This window comes from Eleutherodactylus coqui, chromosome 9 (assembly GCF_035609145.1).
Source record: "Eleutherodactylus coqui strain aEleCoq1 chromosome 9, aEleCoq1.hap1, whole genome shotgun sequence".
Lineage (NCBI taxonomy): Eukaryota > Metazoa > Chordata > Amphibia > Anura > Eleutherodactylidae > Eleutherodactylus > Eleutherodactylus coqui.
This window is the reverse complement of record NC_089845.1, coordinates 102,719,249-102,741,592: the sequence shown is the minus strand read 5'-3', so window position 1 is coordinate 102,741,592 and position 22,344 is coordinate 102,719,249. Positions and strand designations below refer to the sequence as shown.

The 22,344-nt window shown below is 44.0% G+C and overlaps 1 protein-coding gene across 1 annotated transcript; it reads left to right on the top strand.

Annotated features, from left to right (window-relative positions):
- The first annotated feature begins 757 nt into the window (after window positions 1-757).
- Window positions 758-21,956, top strand: LACTB2 (lactamase beta 2). The gene is made up of 7 exons (XM_066578256.1): window positions 758-937; window positions 1,138-1,301; window positions 3,950-4,076; window positions 6,805-6,983; window positions 9,002-9,150; window positions 12,516-12,597; window positions 20,798-21,956. Exons 1-7 carry the CDS (start codon window positions 813-815, stop codon window positions 20,839-20,841), a joined length of 870 nt encoding a protein of 289 aa, XP_066434353.1. The 5' UTR covers window positions 758-812; the 3' UTR covers window positions 20,842-21,956.
- The last annotated feature ends 388 nt before the right edge of the window (window positions 21,957-22,344 follow it).

The following is a 22,344-nucleotide window of genomic DNA, read 5'->3' as shown; positions in this document are numbered from 1 at the left end:
TACGCTATACATTGCGTACCGACACCGCTTCCAATTGGAAAAAAAAAAATCGCACTGCTTATGTCCGTGACGTGTGATTTGCGGGCCTGCGCAGTGACTACTCAGCCCATGCCCGGTCTTGCTGGTAGATCGTATGGGCTGTAATGTGGAAAACAAAGGGAGACCCGCTGCGTTTTACACATACGCCCGTGGGCATGAGCCCTTGCGTTGTGTCCACATGGCGGTCTTGAACACGTAATTCAACGTCCCATTTATTTGAATGGGGGGGGGGGGGGGGATTCCGTCACTTCTTGATATGGAATCGGCTTCCCCACATGTGGATTAGCTCCAGCGGGGCTGATCTGTGGTAGCTGGAATGCAAGTCCACATTTGACTGCATGGACTTCTGGCATGGGATACACCGGTCATGTGGATTGCGAGCTGTAATGGTGGGCGAATGCGATGCAGGCGGTGAGAATTTGTGCAGCGCTGTGGAAAACATCATAGGTGAGTGAATAAACTACACTGCAAATACCAGAATAGTGGGGAGTGAAATAGTGCAACTATAATGATGTGGGTCTGCCAACAACAGGGGGTTATCACACAAAAGGGGCAAGGTTTCCGTCTGCTGAGGCAATGCAGAGGTCATGAGAACTATGGCATGCCACACTCTAGCTGCGGGCTGTGTGAGGGAATTCTCAGGCTCCCTGCTGCCTCACAGCCGCCACCTGCAGCGCGCCTTTCCAGCACCACGTGACTTTATATGTCATGTGACGTGCTGACGTTCAAAGTCCTGAACAAGAAGGAGAGTTTGCACCATATTGGAAGCCCGGATGGCGCTGTCATTTCTGCCCCGTGTAGAGCAGTTGTCTTCCCGGGTGATCCGTGTGCTGGGCTGTAACCCGGGGGCCATGACGTTACAGGGCACCAACACCTACCTGGTGGGCACTGGCCAGAGGTAAGGAGGTGTGGGCGCTGAGCTTGGGTAACATGCCCCCTCTAGCGGCTATCTGTAGTAAGGCATCACCCGTGCATTTCTGTATGTGACAGCAGGACACGCTGGGGCTTGTAGTGCTGCAGGCCATATAAGCCACATAGATTTCTCTACCTGTTGTTATATTCTGGATATTTCTGTATAAATGTTCTTTCTCCCCCTAGGAGGATTCTCATAGACACGGGGGAGCCGGCGGTCCCAGAGTATATCGCCAATCTGAGGCAGGCTCTGAATGACTCCAGCACTGCCATCCAAGAGATAATCGTCACCCACTGGCACGACGACCACTGCGGGGGCATCAGCGATATATGCAGAGATATCATGGAGGGTAGGATATGGCGGGCTGGAAGATGAGGTGCTGAGCGTTTACCGTGCGCCCTGGTGCTGCGCGCATACCGTGCGCCCTGGTGCTGCGCGCATACCGTGCGCCCTGGTGCTGCGCGCATACCGTGCGCCCTGGTGCTGCGCGCATACCGTACGCCCTGGTGCTGCGCGCATACCGTACGCCCTGGTGCTGCGCGCATACCGTGCGCCCTGGTGCTGCGCGCATACCGTGCGCCCTGGTGCTGCGCGCATACCGTACGCCCTGGTGCTGCGCGCATACCGTACGCCCTGGTGCTGCGCGCATACCGTACGCCCTGCTGCTGCGCGCATACCGTACGCCCTGCTAATTTTGCAACACTTTCACATGTGATTTTGATTCCTTTTCTATGGCGCGCAAAAACAAAATCGCGTGTGATTCCAATAGTAAAAATGCATTGCATGTCGCCATCTGAGCGCGATGTGGGTTTTTTTTCGCACACAATTTCTGTCCATTTGACGGTTGGGCAGAAGTAGCACGTAAATACAGTTTGACGGTATATTCACGCAGGCAATTTTTTTCTTTTTTTTCCCCTGACGACTTTCACCAGAAATAGAACACATTTGTTTCAAAATTAAAACTCACATGGATTTTTATTTTTTTTTCCGTTTATTACTTGTACGAAAAACAAATTGCCGCCCTATTCTGGTCTATATCGCAGACTTGAATCAGACATGTACTGTCCACCGCCCGCGTGCTGAGGGATTTGCATATGCTCTTATGTATATACTTTTTAAGCTGTATGTACATAGGGGATTCCCCCCCCCCCATCCCCCGCCCGCCCCCCTCTTGAGTTCTGGCCGATTGCAGAATGGACACAATCAGAGGCATAACTTGAAGCTTCTGGGCCCCAATGCAAAACCTGTAACGGGGCCCCCCAACTATGATGCTTTACTCATCGTACCAGGTTCCCTATATGGAGAAGAGAGGCCTTATGGGCCCCCCAAGGCTCCTGGGCCCGGGTGCAACCGCATCCCCTGCGTCCTTTATAGTTACGCCCCTGGACACAATGCAAACTGTAAAAGGACCAGTTGACTTCAATGAGCTAATAAACACATGAGCAGTTTTTCTCTTGGCCCGATGGTGACAGAATGTCCTATTTTTTTCTGTGATTCTTCTGCAAGAATTGTCTATTTCTTGTGGGAGCATTAAAAAAAACATTTATGCGCCCGTTCAGCCGGTCCGAGCCCGGAGCATATACGCCGAGGCCGCAGTGCCTTCCCTCGCCGGCTCTCTGCCTCTTTCCTCCCCTCCATCTGTTTGCAGGGGGCGGAGCTAAGCTCCCACCCCTTGTTCACAGCCAGCAATGGGAGGGTGCGGGATGGGGTGGACTTTGGCTTCACCCCCACCCATTGCAAACAGCCAAAAGGGAGGAAGCTTAGCAGCTCCCTTCTCCAGCTGCTGTCATAGGCTCCCATAGGAGTCTATGCAACAGCCAACGTATTCCGTCCGGGAAGATAGCTCCAGGACCATCCTTCCTGCTCAGCGCTATATTTGCCGTCCGGGCGCTTTTACACCGTGGGAATACACACATGTGATCTGATGCATTGGAATCCAATGCATCAGATGGAAGCATATATATGCTTGTGTGAATAAGCCCTGAGGGTGGTTTCACACAAACAATAAAATTGTGTGATATTTTGCGCCGCGGGAGTGAGTGAAAACGCAGAATTATGAAATCAATGTTTCTCAATTTGCAATGTTTTCACTCATGCAATGTTGCGAGAAAAAATATTGCGGCACGCCCTATGTTTGTCCCTTTTTTTCTTAAATCTCCCATGTTTTCCTTTAGTGCCTCCTCTCTCTCACATCACAGAGCAGGGACTTGTGAATTTCGTGTGATGCAATTTTCACATTAGAAAGTCCCGTTGACTTTCGTGCAACAAAATCGCGCAAAAAACGTATGAGAAAATCGCAAGTGGCAGCAAAGTTTTTATCAAAAAAAGCCGTGCTGGCGCTCAAAAAGCGTAGGAAAAAAGTCATGATTTTTGCTGCCATTTTTCTCACAGCCATATCGCCATCAGCCGTGTGAAACCGCCCTCACAGAAATAATGTAGAAGCCTAAATCTATCTGTCTTTTACCCATGGAAAATGGCGCAGTAAGTGGGATATGTAATTGTATTCAGGCAATCCTCTAGAAACCATCATGTTTCCGGTGTTTTTCACACACGGGACAACATGCCTTCAATAGGGCTGACGGTAGAGGAACAGACGGAGCAGTACCTACCCCTTTGCTGCTGCCACCAGGTTGCAGCACTACAGCCCCGCTGTGCTCCCGGCATTTGTTGTGGCAACTGAAGTCACCGGAAGTCAGGTGACCACTGCAGCCAATCAGACGCTGTAGCGTCATGTTCCCAAACTCCTGGCATCATGGCAGTGAGGATGTGAGCACCTATGCCAAGAGAATGAGCAGTGACATTGCAGCTTCTGATTGGCTGCAGTGGTCACCTGACTTTTGGTGATGTTACCTGTCACAACAAACACTGGGACCACAGCGGGGCTGCAACGCTGGATTTCAGCGGCAGCTGGGTGGTAAGTAGGGCTTAGTTTATTTTGCTATAGTCAACCCTGTTGAAGGGATGTTTAATTTTCTTTAATTTTCTTCCTTGCTATAGGATCAGACTTCTGTGTCAGCAAACTTCCCCGCAACCCACATAAAGATGAGGTCATTGGGGCAGGAGAGCAAAAGTACAAATATCTGAAAGATGGAGATGTGATCACAACAGAGGGAGCAACCCTGAAGTAAGTACACCGAAAGTATAAACCTCAAAAAGCAAATCTATAGGGGGGGGGGGATAGTATATAGATCCACTAGTTCAGTTACCGCGTGTGGTCTAGACCAGTGATTCCTAACTCCAGTCCTCAGGGACCCCAACAGGTCATGTCTTCAGGATCTCCTCAGTATTGCACATGTGATGTAATTACCGTCAGCGCCTCAGACATTGCCACAGGTGTCCTTACTAGAGGATATCCTGACAACATGACCTGTTGGGGGTACCTGAGGACTGCAGGCGAGAAACACTGGTCTTGATGGCAAATGATAACCTCTGTATAAGACAAGGATGCAGTGAATGTATCGCCCATGTCTCCGCTAGCACTAGCGTCAATACTTCAGAGGGACTACTAGAGAAACGCTGACATTGCACATAATTGCTTTTAAAGGGGTTGTCCCGCGGCAGCAAGTGGGTCTATACACTTCTGTATGGCCATATTAATGCACTTTGTAATGTACATTGTGCATTAATTATGAGCCATACAGAAGTTATAAAAAGTTTTATACTTACCTGCTCCGTTGCTAGCGTCCTCGTCTCCATGGTGCCGACTAATTTTCGCCCTCCGATGGCCAAATTAGCCGCGCTTGCGCAGTCCAGGTCTTCTCCTGTTCTCTATGGGGCTCCGTGTAGCTCCGTGTAGCTCCGCCCCGTCACGTGCCGATTCCAGCCAATCAGGAGGCTGGAATCGGCAGTGGACCGCACAGAAGAGCTGCGGTCCACGGAGGCAGAGGATCCCGGCGGCCATCTTCACAGGTAAGTATAGAAGTCACCGGAGCGCGGGGATTAAGGTAAGCGCTCCGGTGAGCTTTCTGTACGTCCCTGCATCGGGGTTGTCTCGCGCCGAACGGGGGGGGGGGTTGAAAAATAAAAAAACCCGTTTCGGCGCGGGACAACCCCTTTAAGTATATGAGCGATTTCTGTTCTGCTCTGTCCACAGGATACACGTGTATGTGTGACAAGGCTGAAGGAAGCACACTAACGCTAAGGGCTATGAGCTAGGCTGGCCATTAGAGTGCTGCGGGCACAAAGTTATCCCAACTAGTTATCCATATAGATGGAAAACACATGGAACATGTACATGTGGAAAACCTACAGCGTCTTACAGTACTTGCAGAGTGGATGAGGTTTTACCAGACCTCCTCACGTGCGATGTGAAAGAAAAATAATTCTGCAGAGTAAACTGACTGATCGTGCGGAAATCCACTGCATACGGCTGCATGTCAATTTTATGCTGGATTCAGACGACCGTATATCGGCTGAGTTTTCACGCCAGCCGATATACGGCATCTCTCTGCAGGGGGTGGAGGCTGGAAGAGCCTGGAGCAGTGCTATGAGCTTCTGCCCCCTCTCTGCCTCCTCTCCACCCCCTGCACTATTTGCAATGGGGAGAGGCGGAACAGGGGTGGGGCTAATTCTCAGAACTTAGCCCTGCCCCCGTCCCGCATCCTTTAATTGCAAATAGTGGAGAGGAGGCAGAGAGGGGGCGGGAGCTCAGTTCCTGCTTCTGGCTCTTCCATCCTCCCCCACCCCCTCCCCCCTGCACACAAGGACACCGTATATCGGCTCGGCGTGAAAATCGAGCCGATATACGTTCGTGTGAATCCAGCCTTATGCTGTTCAAGAAAAATCTGAAAAAGTTGAATTTTTGCAGATTTTGTAAATGATGTGAGGTATGAAGCTTGTTGATGCTGAGTGTGAGGCATAGCTTGTAGTGACATAATGCGTACACAAGAGGGCAGAGTTGTGTTAACATACAAACTGCATTACATAAGGCTAAAGTGTGTGTGTGTGTGTGTGTGTGTGTGTGTGTGTGTGTGTGTGTAATATATGGAAGTCTGTACCATCCACCGCCTATCAGGAATATATTAGACCTCCTTCTCTAGTGATAGTATAACTGTATCGCTAGAGAAGCAGTCATTGGATTTTTTTTGCTACAGATCAAGTACGAACAGGATAAGGACAGTGTAAAGCGTAAACTTTTTTTGAAGTTTGTTTGTATATGCGTTGAAGTGCCTTATTTGATGCCACAATCGGGCTAGTGAATGGGATTCTGTGTTAATAAATGGCTCAATAAGAGGAGTGATTAGATGAACAACTGTTAAGCAGCAACACTCTTTATTACATGTGTGTAATATAGTTCATGCTTTACATTTGACCATAGCAGCAGAGGCAATGGACATTGTGTAACATTACATCCTTAATCACAGCTATGCAGATGCCGGATGAGGAGATATTAGAGCCAGTTGACCTGGAAACCACTTGGCCGGCTAGTATGTGTTTTTTGTTTGTTTTTTTTTAAAACTCATTTTATTGAATAATATGCATTTTGTACAATGAATGAATAAATAACTTTGGGTACATCATAGGCTCTTTGTGATCATGTAATCAAAACTTAAATACGTTACATTAACATATGCAATTATTGAATACGATGTGTCAGTACATTTGCTCGTGGTATCAGTGGAGGGTAGTAGCGTTCGCTGTTTTTACAGAGTCCGGCTAGTATGTTTTATGACATTTTTGCAGGAAACCCGTAAGAACACACAAACTGCATACTGATTCAGTGGATCGGTCAGTAGCCCACGGGTCAGGGTAGCACTTTGGCCCTAAGCCTTGTACCAGCTGTTTTGGAAGAACATCCTGAAAGCCCATTCATATCTACAGGGATGCTAATTGGGTTTCTGTGTTGTACTCAGAGTCCTGTTCACACCTGGGCACACCGATGATCACATGGCGCTGGTTCTATTGGAAGAAAATGCCATTTTCTCTGGCGACTGCATACTTGGGGAAGGAACGGCTGTGTTTGAAGAGTTGTATGATTACATGAAGTCTTTAGAAAAGCTGCTTGACGTCAAGGCTGACAAAATTTACCCAGGTTAGTATTTTTTCCTTCAGTAGTGGATCAACAACTTCAGTGTTTCGGGCAACAAGGCCATTTTCACAATGCTGTGCCTGGCTGTAAAAATGGTCCTACACCTCCAGGGACTGTCAGCTGAGTGCTCATTTAGCCACAAGCTATTCTTTCCAGTTACTCCATACACACGTTCGTTGTTGTGTTTTCAATGGAGCGCAGAAAGTCCCTTGTGGCTGGACATGTCTAGCAGCATCTTATCTCTTGTGGGAAGAAAGGATCAGGCAAGGAGTCGGGACACTTTCATACATGAGCTAGTCGGCTGTTCCTGTGAGTCAGTGGGGTCAGCTGACTTTCCGCTAGTGTGTATGGGCACCGTGAGGCAATGGACTGAAGCCTCTCCCTAATATGCAATTAGGCACAAATCCCTTCCCCATATTAAAAATGGAACGGATCAGTAGGGAATTATCCTCCATTGTCGCTGCAGTGTGGGAAAATTTATCTCCTGTTAGCTGGTATTAGTGATTTCTAGGTTTGGTGTTCCTTTTAAAATCCTCCTATTCCCAATCATTGTTTTGCAGACTTGTTAAAAAGTTGTACATTGATTTGAAGGAATGCTGCCATCCAATAGGTGGCGCTGCAGAGGTATTGTTCCATCTTCCTTATTTGCATAAATTACCCAGAGGAGCATGGATGGCCTTATAAGTCTCCTCACTCACCTCTCGGGTTTCTTCTCACACCCCTTCTGGATGCTCTGCTTGGGGAGACTATTTTCTCCCCCCAGACTCTCTTACTCCTTAGGTGTCTCCACACTTTTTTTGGGTGCTCTCCTTAAGGCGACACCCCTCTGACTCACTTTTAAAATTTTGACATGTCTTAATAGAATAGTATGGCATTGGCAATTGTCTGAAAGAAGCCCTGCATCTTACCATTATGACCTCTCTTATCCTGTGGGGGTTGTAACACAGCAGCCCACTCTAATGACAGAGTTCAGAGAAACCTCTGCCCTTTGTAGTTTAACCCCTTTTATGCCATGATCAGGGTATCCTGTGATGTAATCTATACCCATAAACAGGCAGCCCAGAGACTATTAAAAAGCCATAGAGCTGTTTTTTTGGGCATTCCTATCGTTAAGGCATACAAAGAAACTTTATAACTACACAGGTTGATGTACTTGCATATATATGTATAGAATCAAGTACATTATTATGAAAAAGCATAATTTTAATAAACTCATTCTTACATGGAATTAAAAAAAAAAAAAAAAAGATTAAAATTATCGGCAAAAGGTAAAAGGGTTTTCACGCCCGGCCGATATACGCTGTCCCTCTCTGCTGTCTTAAGACTGTCTAGTCTACCGTTATTAGGTGGTTTTAGTTTTATGACAGATTTTGCACCAAAACTTAGCATTTTTGGCCACATCTGCACCACAATTCTTTCAACTAAGCTATGCCCCTGTTTCAGACATCATGAACGAGGTGTAAAGCATTGAGGCCGTTTTCTAGTGTAATTTGTGTCTGAAGACTGTTACCTTTTCAACAGTAAATCAGCCCCATTGTTTTTTGGGTGAAGCCCTAGAATTTTTAATGTATAAAAATTGTAATGGAAAGAACACATGAAGAAGCAGCTGCTGCAAACCAGTTCCTCGTGTGATGGTAAATGGCTGCATGATTTTGCAGGCAATGCCCAAAAAATTGTGTGGCCATTTGCCACCTGTGTGCTGCAGCTGCGTGTGTCCTCGCCCCAAGTGCAAGACTTGCAGACCTCTTTATGAACTGATCTCTGACATGTCAGGATAGGCTTTTGTCATCCATTCTTATCTATGCTCTATCTGAGCCATAAACCAAACTTCCATACCCTTCCAGGGTTCCCTGCTTATACCCGGTCGATGTCTTTAAAGTGTAATTGACATTTCCAATAACTTTTGACACGTCAACAGTTTTGTTTGTTGGTGGTCCTTTGTCTTGGGGTCCTGCCCTTAGTATGGTAACCTACTACATTTAAGATATTTACTACTATGATTTCTACTCTTGTGCCTTCAGGCCACGGCCCTGTTGTTCAAGGGGCTAGAGCTAAAATTCAGGAGTACATTCTACATAGACAAGCTCGAGAACAGCAAATTCTTCAAGTTTTGCAAGAGAACTCTGGGAAATTTCTGACTGCCATGGAACTTGTCAAAATCGTGTACAAGGTAAATGACCACATCTCTACCGCTTCTTGAAGCTTCTGAACTGCAAGTCACGTAATGCCTCGTTCATACTGTGTTTTTTTTGGGGGGGGGGGGTTTATTTGCATTCAGCGTGTACTAGAGATGGGGGTCACAAAAGAGTGTCTTATCCTCTGTCTGGCTGGTATATGTTATACTACAAAAGGTATGGAATACCACAGTAGCCTTTTCCATAGCTCTTTATGGTATATCCATTAAGTGGATGTCATTACAGCCAGTGGTCACAGATGCCTATGATAGATGCATTCATGGTACTGCGTATGGTGGAACAAAATGTTATTGCTTTCAGTAAGAGAAACAAAATCTTGTACAAATAATGCCTTTTAATGGTTAATAAAAATAAATGTTTATAGTGAGCTTTGGAAACTACTTGGGTCTCTTCATCATGCGGAGGTTTGTTACACCAGGCTGATGAAGACACATAAGTAGTTTTAAAGGCTCTCTGTAACATCACTTCTCTTTGTTAGCCATTAGAAGGTATTATATCTACAAGGTTAGGGCTTATTCACACGTCCGTATATCGGCCAGGTTTTCACGCCCGGTCGATATATGGTGTCCCTTTCTGTACGCGGAGGAGCCGGACCGGGAGCAGTGCACTGAGCTCCTGCCCATCGCCACTGTTTGCTATGGGAGAGGTGGGACAGGGGCGGAGCTAAGTTCCACCCCCTTCCATTGCAATTAGTGGAGATGGGGCGGGAGCTCAGTGCACTGCTCCCGGCCCGCCTCCTCCGCCTACAGAAAGGGACACCGTATATCGGCCGGGCGTGAAAACCTGGCCGATATACGGACGTGTGAATAAGCCCTTATTTTGTGTCTCACTGAGAGCGATAACTTTTAACCCGTAGGCTCTAATAGTTTCTGTTTAAAGGACACCTCATGAAGAACTATGGAAAAGCTTATGTCGTATACATGAAACAGATGACATTATAGCCTATGGGTAATGAATGCAGCTGTTAGGCGTTTGCCACAACCTGCTTTTAATGTACACGTCAGGAGCTTTTTACAATAAGGGTACGTTCACACAGCAGATTTTGGTTTGGATCTGCTCCATTTGGTGCAGATTTTGCCACGAATCTGCAGCTGATTTCATGTTTTTCTTTTGAAGTTGGCTGCAGATCCGCATCACAAGCCGCACCAATAATGCAGATTTAGTTGCAATTTTCAATGTGGCTTTTCCGCTGTGGAAAATTTGTACCAATTCTGCTATGAGTGAACGTGGCCTAATGTGAACGGGGCCTAAAGGTAAGCCATAAACTGAATGTGAACGGGGCCCAATGGCTACGGTAGTAACTTTTGGTTATCGTTTTCTGGCTTTTATATAGTCTCTGGGCTATCTTCTCTTGCACATTTAATTGAATAATTTAGGCATAACCTTTTTCTTTTAATTTTAAATACTTTAGTAGGGACACTTTTGTAGTACTAGGTAAGCTTCCCTTTGCCCTAAGAGCCTGAGCTGTTTGTCCATTATTTGACAAAACTCTTTGATTTTAGGGCATCTATTAAATGCCTGCTGGGAAAACCTGCACCTCCACAAAAGCCTGTTGGTACTTGTTAGTTGCCCAAAGGGCTCTCATGAGAACTTTTTTTTTTTTGCCTTAAGAGTCAGCAATTGGAGGATGCCATTACAGAAGCCAATATGGAGTGCTAAGGGTCACAGGTAGAGATGAGCGAACGTACTCGTTTAGGGCGATTTTGCACTTGAGCACCTCTTTTTCCGAGTAACTGACTGGTGGAGCCGGGGGTAGCAGTGGGGAACAGGGGAGCTCTCTTTCTCTGCCCCCCCGAATCTTTTTGTCCGAGTAGTCAGTTACTCGGAAAAAGCGGTGATCGATTGTGAAATCGCCCTAAACGAGTAGGTTCGCTCATCTCTAGTCACAGGTTCTCCTTTGCATATGGCATGGCGACTCAATCACCTGCTTAACCCCTTAGTGACGGGGCTATCGTAAAACTACGTCCTGCTGTTGCAGGACGTGTATGGAGGCAGGTAGCGCCGCTATCTCCCTCCATACAGCGCGGGCGTCAGCTGTTTATTACAGCTGACACCCGCGGACAATAGCCGCGCTCGGCCGTTCATCCGATCGCGGCTATTAACCCTTTAAATGCCCCTAACAGCGTTCGGTGAGATCGGGGGAGCCGTGCAGGTGTCATGGCAGCCGGGCGCCTAATGAAAGGCCCCAGGGCTGCCTTAGCAGACTGCCTATGAAGCCATCCCCGTGGGCTGGCTTGATAGACTGCCTGTAAAAAAGCAGTATTTCGTAATGCTATAGCATTACATCATACTGCAGGAGCGATCAAAGCATTGCATGTTAAAGTCCCCCAGGGGGACTTCAAAGTACAGTAAAAAAAAAAAAAATCTATATATTATATTTTTTTTAATTTTTTTAAATTGTAAAAAAAAAAAAAAAAGTTATAAAGGTTTAAATCGCCCCCCTTTTGCCATATCTATTATTAAAAAATCTAAATCCTAAAATAAAAATAGGTATTTTGTATCGCTGCGTCCGTAAAAGTCCGATCTATCAAAGTAGTGCATTATTTTTCCTGCACGGTGAACGTCGTCCGAAAAAATAAAATAAATAAATAAAAATAAAGAACGCCAGAAATACACTTTTTTAGTTACCCTGTCTCCCAGAAAAAACGCAATAAAAAGCGATCAAAAAGCCGTATGTATTCCAAATTGATACTATCGGAAACTTCAGGACATCCCACAAAAAATGAGCCCTTGCTCAACTACGTTGACGAAAAAATAAAAGTTATTGTACGCACAAAATGACCACAGAAAATAATTGAAAAAAATTAAATATCTTAAAAAAAAAAAATACAAGTACTACAGCAAAAAAAATACTATATAAGTTTGGTATCGTAGTAATCATACTGACCCATAGAATAAAAATATCAGGTCGTTTTTGTTGCAGTTTGTGCGCCGTAGAAACACAGGACGCACCAAAAGATGGTGGAATGTGGGTTTTTTCCCCATTTCTCTTCGCTTAGAATTTTTTAAACATTTTTCAGTACATTATATGGTACAATAAATAGTGCCATTAAAAAATACAACTCGTCCCGCAAAAAACAAGCCCTCATACAGCGACTTCGATGGATAAATAAAGCAACTACGTTTTTTTTGTTGTTTTTTTTTAAAGGGAGATGGAAAAAAACAAAAAAGCTCTGTCACTTTTTTTTTTTTTTTAACCTTTTTAGAGGTTTTATATGTGACACACATGCAGACATGTATAGATTGGATGGGACTTCACGCTTCTTGTTCTTTCATGCAAGACTTGTATTCTTTATATTGGGCCTAGAAATATGTCCTCATTGTATCGTTGCTTCTACAGGATACTCCGGAGCATTTGCACAGTGCTGCTGAATTCAACCTAACCCATCATTTACACAAACTGAAGAAGGAAGGAAAAATAAGTAGGTGTTTATATTTCCAAGTGTATTGAAGTCTGGACTTTTATTTATCTACTTCATAATAATAATGTTTTCTTAGGTTATTACTGTTGGTGGTTGTTGCCTTGTTATAGTCGTAGTTCTCTTGTGGACCGCAGCAGCTTTCCCTGTGTTCTGCATTTGTTTTAACTTCATATTTATTTCCTCTTGGACAGCACAGAAGGGATATTCTGATCCCCTGGTCTCCTCCCTAGGACCAGCCACCTAGCCCAAATAACCATAAGAACAACAAGAACAATCAACACCATTAGGTTCAACTGACTGTAAATGGGTTACATGCCTACAGACAAATTGTGTTTAGGCCTCACTCAGCAGAATCCGCGTGTACCTGCACTGTGGATGGTCCGCACGGCAAGCCGCCAGGCATGTGCAGTGCAGATTTTTTTTCCGTTGCCTAGCGATGACGCAGAATCCGTGACATTACAGAAGGGCTGCAGATTGGTCGGCCTCCATTGACTTCAATAGAAGTTATCTGTGCAAAAATAGAACATGCTGCGATATGTATATTCTTAATTTATTTTTTTCTTTCCCCTCCGCGAGCAGAAAATTGCAATTGATTTCCACTCATGTAGAGGAAAAAACTATTTTTCACTAGCCTGTTTATGGGCAGTATTTGCTGCGGAATCCGGAGACGGACGCCTGCTTGAATTACAGAATGCAAATCCGTCTGTGTGCAGGCAGCCTTAGTGCCCTCGTTCTCCTTGCAGGTGTTGCTAGACTCGCCTGCATATGCCCACCTATTATAAATTTAACTTTTTTATTTTTTTCTTATGTATTTTTGCCTGAATATGATGGCTCATGTATGTATAAATGAGTGTTTTTGTTTGTCTTACACCAGTGGCGGTTTCTTGGGGTATAAGTGTATGTATGTGTATATACATTAGTAGGTTTGTGCCAGCAGGGATTTCCTAACATTGTTTTATAGCAGGCTGGTAGTTTTAATCATGCTTACTAACATGGCAAACTAGCATTTCTCCCTGGTTTGTGCATATACTGGCATACCCCTTTTCTATATCTACCACTTCTTAGGCCTGATATAATTACCATGGTATGCTCTTTTGTAATTAAGATACAATCCCGGGGTAGTGTGCATGTCATTTCTGGTTTCAGGTGGCGCATATACAGCATTCTCGCCCTTGGTTGGCTTTTTGTCACTTTGAGGTTCAGTTGTGATGGAGTATATTCCTGGATGGGTAGTTCACATGTGGTGTGTTCCTTAGGCTTCAGTTGGTTTCTGACACATCTGCATTCCTGTGTGTGTGTGTGTGTGTGTGTGTGTGTGTGTGTGTGTGTGTGTTATATAATCTCAGTATATTGATTGTATTTCCTTTTTAGAATGTTGAGCCACTCTAACAGGTCTTCAGGATAAAGAAAATATAGGACCAGACATAGATTATGTGCCTCTTGTGACCAGCCTTTACCAGATAATCGGCATCGGAATATATGTGACCCCCTATCTTGCTCAGGAGGATGGTTCTGTTCATGAAAAACATAATAAGATCTGCAAGAGAAGACAAAGTATTAGTTGCATTCAACCTATGGCTGCTGATGAATCAAATTTATGCCTTGATTATTCCGGTCCTCAGGAAAGTGAAGCTATGAAAAAAGACAACTTTTTTTTCTTGGCTTAGGTTACAAATGATTTAATGAATCGCCAAAGAAGAGAAGAGTTAGAGCTCCCCGGAGCTTTGATTATTCTTCAGATTCATCATCCTCATTTACTCTCTGCAGTTTTTCTAACAATACAGAGGATAGCTCTGATTCTGATGATCTTTGAAGACCATTTTTTGGTTGAAAACGAGCATGCGGATAAATTAAAGCTCTGAAGGACATAATAGAAATGGACATCATGGAAACAAAAAAAACAAGTCTTCCTTTTAAGACCAGAAGAGCCTGTTCTGTTTTCCAAAAAAAAAAAAGTGTCTTACCCAGTCACCAAGTTTTAAGTTCAATAATGGAAAGCAAGTGGAAACATGCAGATAAAAAAAAAATTAGACCTGGGTTCAAGATTCAAGATGATAAACAAGTTAGACCCAGCAGATACTGAAAAAATGGAAATCCCCCGGTAAAGTTGAACCAGCGGTGGTCACATTGTCAGTAAGGTCCATTTTGTCCCGCAGACAATGCATCCTTGTTGAGGGATCCTATAGACAGAAAAGTACATATGCTAGTAAAAAGAACTTACAGTAGTCTGCCCCATCAGAATAAAGGCATCCTATCAACAGTTGCTATTTCCAGAGCACTTTGGGTATGGCTTAGCCAGTTAAGCTGTGCTATTTAAGACTCGGGTCCTAGACAGGAATTATTGAAGCAAGTATCAAATCTCAGATTTGCAGCGGATTTTATCTGTGAATTTCCCCCCCCCCCCCCAATTGATGTAATAAGCATTGCCTCGATGAATATGGCAATGGCAAACTCAGCCAGAAGATCTGTTTTGTTAAAGCCATGGTCCAGTGATACAGCTTTGAAAAATAACTTTTCCGCATTACCTTTTGAACCAGGTAGACTGATTGCCATGGAAATAAAATGTTAGAGGCTAAAAGATGGGAGAGTTCTTCTTTCACCACATATTTTAGAAGGAACGTGGAAGAACTAATAACCCGAGAAGATTTGATCAGAATAATCTGGAGAAAAGATTTACAATAAAGGCAAAAGAAAACAAGGTGTAAGGCAGCAAAAAAAAAAAAAAAAAAAAGTGGTGACGCCAAATTGATATTTTGTCAGATTTGGTCAAATATTACTTCAGATAAATAGATTCTATGTATTGTAAATCAAGGTTATGCTTTTAGAATTTCTACAACTTCTGCAAGACAGATTTCTCTTAAATCAATCAAGAGACGATAATGTAACCACTCTTCTCTCAGAGGTTCTATAAAAACATGCCATAGTGCCTGTTCCTCAAAAAAGGAGGAAGTGGATTCTACTAAAAATAAAAAAGTTCCCAATGCCAAAACCAGGGGGAAAATAGAGGATCGTTATACACATAAGGTACTTAAATCGCCATCTCAAAAACTTTAAATGGACAATATAAGGTCAGTAAACCAAGTCATCCAAGTAGGAGATATCCTGGTTACGCTCTACCTGAAAGATGCGTACCTCCATATAGCTATAAAACAGGACCACAGGAAGTTCCTGCGTGTCGCAGTATGCTAACACAGAACAAAATGGCATTTCCAGTTCAGAGCTCTTCCATTCAGGCTGTCTTCAGCAACCAGAGTATTTACAAAGGTAATTGTCGCTGATATAGCAGCCTTAACACTACGCAGTATACAGATCATTCCTTATCTCGACGATTGGCTTCTGATGGCTCCTTCTTCTGCCATTGAATAAGACAGAGCCGCGTGTGGCGCAGAGTGCTAAGGCAGCAGAAATACAGTCCTGAAGGTTGCGAGTTAAATCCCTGAATGGTTCAGGTAGCCGGTTCCAAGTCGACTCATTTTACCCTAGGTCAGTAAAATGAGTACCCAGCTTGGTGGGGGTTAATAAATAAAACAAATTACGTGCAGAATAAGTTGGGGCAATACAAATAACAAGATTTATTTATTATATATATTCCTCCTAGAGAACCTTGTGTTCCTGGTCAATCTAGTCAGATTTGATTCCCTAGGGTTTATTGTGGATGCTTGTGCGCAGAAATTGTTCCTTACCAGAAACAAGATTTGCAATATCAAGACACACTTGTGGGGACTGTATAACAAAGGCTATCTTCAGTCTGCCATGAGAATTCTTGGTCTACCAACTGCCTTCATAGAGACTGTGCCATGAGCAAAATCCCACGTGCAGAGTCTGCAACAAGAAATTCTTATAGTGTGGAATCGCAGTTTGACAAGCCTTCATTCTTCATTTTCTTTAACTTCAAAAACTCTAATCCCGGTATTTGCCAGCCATGTGGACGAGATTTCTCAGAAATCTCGTCCTCACGGGACGGCGAATCCGCCACGGTAAAGCCGGCGCTGCAGCACGGATTTGCCGGCCGCAGCATGTTTATTTTTTTACTTCTTCCACCGGCCGCAGCAGAAAAGCGAGCGGCCAGGCCGCTTCAAAACCTGCGGCTAAGTGCCGCGGGTTTTGAAGCAGTGCTTTTCCCGGCGGAAATCTCAGTTTTTCGCTACGGCCAAACCGCAAGATTTCCGCCGGGAATCCGGTGTGTGAGAACCCAGGCCTACAGTGTTGGCTGGACAACAAGAATTTGACCATAGGAAAATCTTTCCAGATGAAGGAAGAGATTCTAATAACCACAGATACCTCAAGTCACGGTTGGGTAGCACACTGTGGAAAGCGCTGGATGCAAGGTAACAGGTCCAACAAGTTCACTCTCTTCTAACCTGAGAGAAATAAGAGCCATCAGGATGATACTTTATGCTTTCAAACAACCGATAAAAGGGAAATCTGTCCTTATTCAATCGGACAACGCTGTGTCAGTCTTTTATCTGAACAAGCAGGATGGAACCAGGACCCATTTATTACAATACAAATGCAGAAGGATAATGATTTGGGCAGAGTTACATTTACAGGATTTGAGAGCCATGCATATTGGCAGATCCTCCAGATTACAAGCAGATCTTCTGAGTCTGAAGAATCTGGGGTAATGGGCTTTGAATCCCAGGGTCTTCAACAGGATCACCCGGATGTGGGGTAGCCCTCAAATATATCTAATGGCCAACAAGGAAAATCGAAAATCAAATTAAATTAGTTCAGATCATTGATTCCAGCAGATCACCCATCTATCATAGACGGCTATACCATCAGTTGGAAGAAAATGTTTGTCTACAAGTATATTTCTTCCGGTCCTGATGATGATTGATGATGATGATGATGATACACACAAACATAATTCTGGACAGCCCTCAAGTTATTCTTCTGACACCTTTTTTTCCCCCAAAGGGCTTGGTTTCCTCTATTGTTGAGGCTTTTGAAGGGAGAATGCCAGAGGCTTCCCTTTTCAGGAAGATTTCATACAAAGCGGATTCTTTCACCCTCATCTTAATAATAATAATAATAATAATAATAAACTTTATTTGTATAGCGCCAACATATTCCGCAGCGCTTACATAGACAGGGGGGAATACAGAAAGACAAAATACAAACATTACAGAACCACGGTTACATATAGTAATCAGTAGTTGGAAACAATAGGGGTGAGGGTCCTGCTCCAACGGGCTTACATACTACAAGTAATGGGGTGATACAGAAGGTAAAGGGGCTGGAGATGTGCACGGTGTGGTGAGGTGGAGTGAGGGATGCTATACACATAGACAATGGTCAGACATTTAGCCGTGTGACGGCAGAAAAGGTATGACTGTAGGAGTGGTTTATGATGGCTAGCAGGGATTGCGGTCACTAGGGCAGGGAGCATGTTATCAGGCGGAGTACAGAGGGGTTTGTTTAGGGAATGCGGTATGCCTCCCTGAAGAGGTGCGTTTTTAGAGCACGCCTGAAGTTCTGCGAGTCCTGGATTGCTCGGGTAGCCTTTGGTAGTGCGTTCCAGAGGACAGAGGACTCATCTTAACAAATTGCAAAATCTAGACTAAAGCAAAAAGTCCTCTCAGATTAGGTCATTTCCAATGTGATAACGGCCAGGAAACCATCGACCAATGACCTATATTCAAAGATCTGGGAATTATTCACAACTTTGATCCAATCCCATGACTGTATAGATGTTGATCTACAATTTAGCAATTTTTGCAAGACTGGTTCTGAAAATGTTTACAAGTAAATACACTGAGAGTCCACATGACTGCCCTTAATGCATTTACGTATGAAAGATTCACAAGTCAGCCTTTTAATAACACGATTTTTCAGAGCCATAAGACATCTCAGACCTAATGTTAGTGTACCTATACCAACTTAGGATTTAGCCTTACTTTTAAAGACTCTGGCACCTTTCAAACCCTTACTAGTCATTTCTTTCAAAGTCTTATTTAGAGTTGTTATAACCTCAGCAAAAAGATTAGGTGACCTGCAAGAACTTTTTTGTAGACAATCATATCTTAGGTTTGTTCCCGATTACAGTCCTGATAAGAACTTTGCTTACTGTAACGGCTGTAGATGTGGAACCACTGTGTCAGCCTACCAGGTAGGTGATGATCCAATCCAGCACAGCTGACAGCCGACCCCAGTTTGGGAGGTAAGATACCAGATGTACAAACCCCGTATACAAATGGAAACTTGGGAAAGTATCATGTCCTGAGCTGATAACCAGGAGATGAAAACCCCTGCCTATAAGCGGGCCTGGCGTCCTGATAAAGACGACCCCACGGTCTTCCTCTAGGCGCTGACTGACCCTGGTGGGACAGAACCCCTATATGACTAAAGACAGAACAATACCGGGAGGAGTGGGGGGGGGGGGGGTAACGGAAACAAAGGAGGAACAATCTGACAAGGATAAACAGAGAAGCGGACTCACAGTGATAACAGACAGAATACACAAACGGAGAACACAGAACATGAGCAAAGAGCAAGGTATCAAGGTAACTGCCGGAGCAGCGGCTAGACATTAGGTAATGGGAACAAATCTCACAACAACACTACAGCACTGTCTGAAAGGTGCAGGGCAGCTATATGTGGTGGTGATTAGAAAAAGTGCATCAGCTGAGCAGGAGGCCGAGAAGCATTAACCCTAGGAGTGCTGGAAGAGAATAAATATAAGTTCAGTAAACAGGAAGAGCAGGACGACGCCCACGTCTGCCAGACACAGAAGCGGAGGATTGTGCCCGAACTGTGCGCCTAACACCTACTTTAACCCTAAAGTAGCGTCTGAGTCTTACATTACAGATAATTGTTTTTGCCAGCTTTTTCCCCTCAGCCTACCAATGAGGAAGAAGTAATACTTCTTACTCTGCTTGTTAAAAATGTGCTGGAGATTTATGTCACTAGAATGGAAGAGTTTAGAAGAGACAAAAATTTATTCTTTCAGTTTGCTGCAGAAAGAAAAGGTTATAAAGCCTTCAAAGAATTCTTATCTGGGTGGATTAAGTCCATCATTTTTGAGGAGTCGAAATTGAATGGTAGACTTCCTCCATTTCCTGTAAGAGCGCACTCTACAAGGTTTACAGAAATGTGATGCGCAGAGAAGGCGCAAGTTCCGCTGAAAAATAACGCAGCGTCTTGCTCCACACACTGTCTACATTTACAAAACGCTACAGTCTTGATGTTCAGCCTTCTAAGGCTCCAGCCTCTGGCACAGGGCTTCTCAATGCAGTATTAGAAGAATCCTTTAAACCCCCCCCCCCCCCGCCCTTATTAATTTGCTATTCAGATCCCTTTCTTGCTGACAAAGGCCAACGAGGAATCTGAAAATTTATACTTGCTATAATTTTGCTTTCCTCGAGTCCAAAGGCAGCACATATTACCCACCCAATAAATTGAGTTAGCATCATATTGAGCTACTTCTTACACAATTTGTCTGTAGGCATGTATCTATTTGTCAGTTGAATATAATGAAATCGATTGTGTTGTTCTTATGGTTGTTTGAGCTAGGTGAGTATTTGTAGGGTGGAGACAAGGGTGGAGAATACGTCTTCTGTGCTGCCTTTGGGCTCAAGAAAAGCAGAATTACGGTAAGTTTAACTTTTTAGTGTGTGTGTGCGTGTGCGTGTGTGCGTGTGCGTGTGCGCGTGTGCGTGTGCGCGTGTGTGCGTGCGTGCGTGCGTGTGTGCGTGCGTGTGTGTGTGTGTGTGTGTGTGTGTGTGTTTTGAGGGTTCAAAATGCCACGCCTGTCCCTATAGTTTAGCATAACTGCTGGATGGACATTCCTCTATTGCCCCTTGACAACCCACATATCCATACCAACCTCTAATGGTATTTATTAAAAATAATACCTTTCACAAATGTGCATTACATGTGTGGTGTTTTTTTTTTGTTTTTTTTTCTTTTCATATTTTAATCCATAAATTGTACTCCCTTCCCTCAACAGCACCCTATGTATGTGACAACCTAATGAATCCCCCCCCCCCCCCCCATAATAAAGTTGTGACTATTGATGGTTTCTGCACAATGTTGGCTTGTAATCTCTTCCCAGTCCTTGTAGGTCTCTTTGTGGCCTCCATTTCTAGTGCCGTCCTTGAAATCCCACTTTTTATGTTGTTTTCTGACATTTGCATCTTTTTAATAGCTATCTGGATTCTGCCTATGGGAGATTTAATTATTTATATACTAATTGCAGTACAAGAAGATTCACCAAGGATGAGATGGAAAAGTCACTTATAAGGAAGCGGTAATGCTATCCTAGCAAAGTCTTCAAGCTGCATCACTGAAATGAAAACACTGGGACTATTTTATGGACGCTCATTGAACTTTTAAAAAAAAAAAAAAAGCTGAAATCTCATTAATTGTATTTACCTGAAAATTGTATGTAATAACGACTAATTTCATTACATTTTTAAATAAAAGGACCTACCGTATATACCGGCGTATAAGGCGGCGGGGCGTATAAGACGACCCCCCAACTGTCACCTTATACGCCGGTAATACAGTGGAGAAAAAAAAAATCATTACTCACCTCCCCCCGGAGCGCGACAGAACACCGGGGGAGGTGAGTAATGATTTTTTTTTTTTTTGTATTACCGGCGTATAAGACGACCCCCGACTTCAGAGCAGATTTTTCGGGGTTCAAAAGTCGTCTTATACGCCGGTATATACGGTATGCACATAGTTATAATTTATTTAAGGGGGTTTGTTTCCGCTATAGTTACTCCAAAGCTATGTGCCCACATAAAGGGATCCCCCAATTAAAAATTGATGACCATTTGTCCCACTGCTGGATTTCTGAGTGACAGCCGAGCACCCACTCCCTGGGTAGGAATAAGAGCTGCAATCCCCTGATAGTCTTCTAGAGCTGCGGTTTAGTCAACCAGCTTGCGAAAGGTTAATTTACACTTCTATCAGCTGGTAGAGGTTTCACAAGACAGTTCCTTTAAGCCAATGTCTGTTCAATAAGAAACGGTAAAATGGATATCCACAGTCTTGAAGATGAGCATGCTGAAGAGTTAGACTTACTCCTTTAAATCATTGGTAATAAGTAGTAAGGATCATGTGTGCCGGGTCAGGTGAGTGCACAAAGCCCTCCTTGAGGCTTATAAACAGGTTATCCAATGCACCAGGACGGGTAAGTAGAGCTTGTGTTTCCATATGGTGTGGCACTTCAAAGTCCTAGGATAGGGTAGCTCCACACAGCTCTGTTCATGGGTGTTTATAAATGACATCTGCTAGTTCTCCTTTAAGAAAATAACAAGTATGACTCTGAAAACTGCAGAACTTCCTCATTATGGGATGTACTGTACACATAAAAAAGGAAGAAAGTCAAATAAAGAGTTTGCAATGAAGACTAGTAATGCAGTTTCTTATAAAGCACCTGACCAATACGTGTGGTCTTATGATGGTTCTGTTATAACTAATTGCAGCATGAACCCCATGTGCAGAATGGCTGGGATAAATATATACAGGTATTTGTACAGTTATAAAACATATGTCATAATTTAACAGATTTCTTCAGACTCATTTCAGGCACATAAGCGCCCAAAAGCCGTCCTACAGACTATTGCCCCTCTGCTTTTACACAGGAGCAATAGTCGTTGAGAGAATGGAGGCAGAGAATACCAGAGATCTCTTCCGGCCACCCGTCTCCATTCACTGCAAACAGGCAGTCGTTCAAAGATGAACATAGTTTTTAGCGCCCAGTTGGTGGCGGTGTCTACGTGGGGTGACTATCGC

Coding starts and splice junctions, on each gene's coding strand:
- LACTB2 (XM_066578256.1), top strand. CDS start 813: ATGGCGCTGTCATTTCTGCCCCGTGTAGAGCAGTTGTCTTCCCGGGTG. Junction 938..1,137: donor CTGGTGGGCACTGGCCAGAG/GTAAGGAGGTGT, acceptor TTCTCCCCCTAG/GAGGATTCTCATAGACACGG. Junction 1,302..3,949: donor ATGCAGAGATATCATGGAGG/GTAGGATATGGC, acceptor TCCTTGCTATAG/GATCAGACTTCTGTGTCAGC.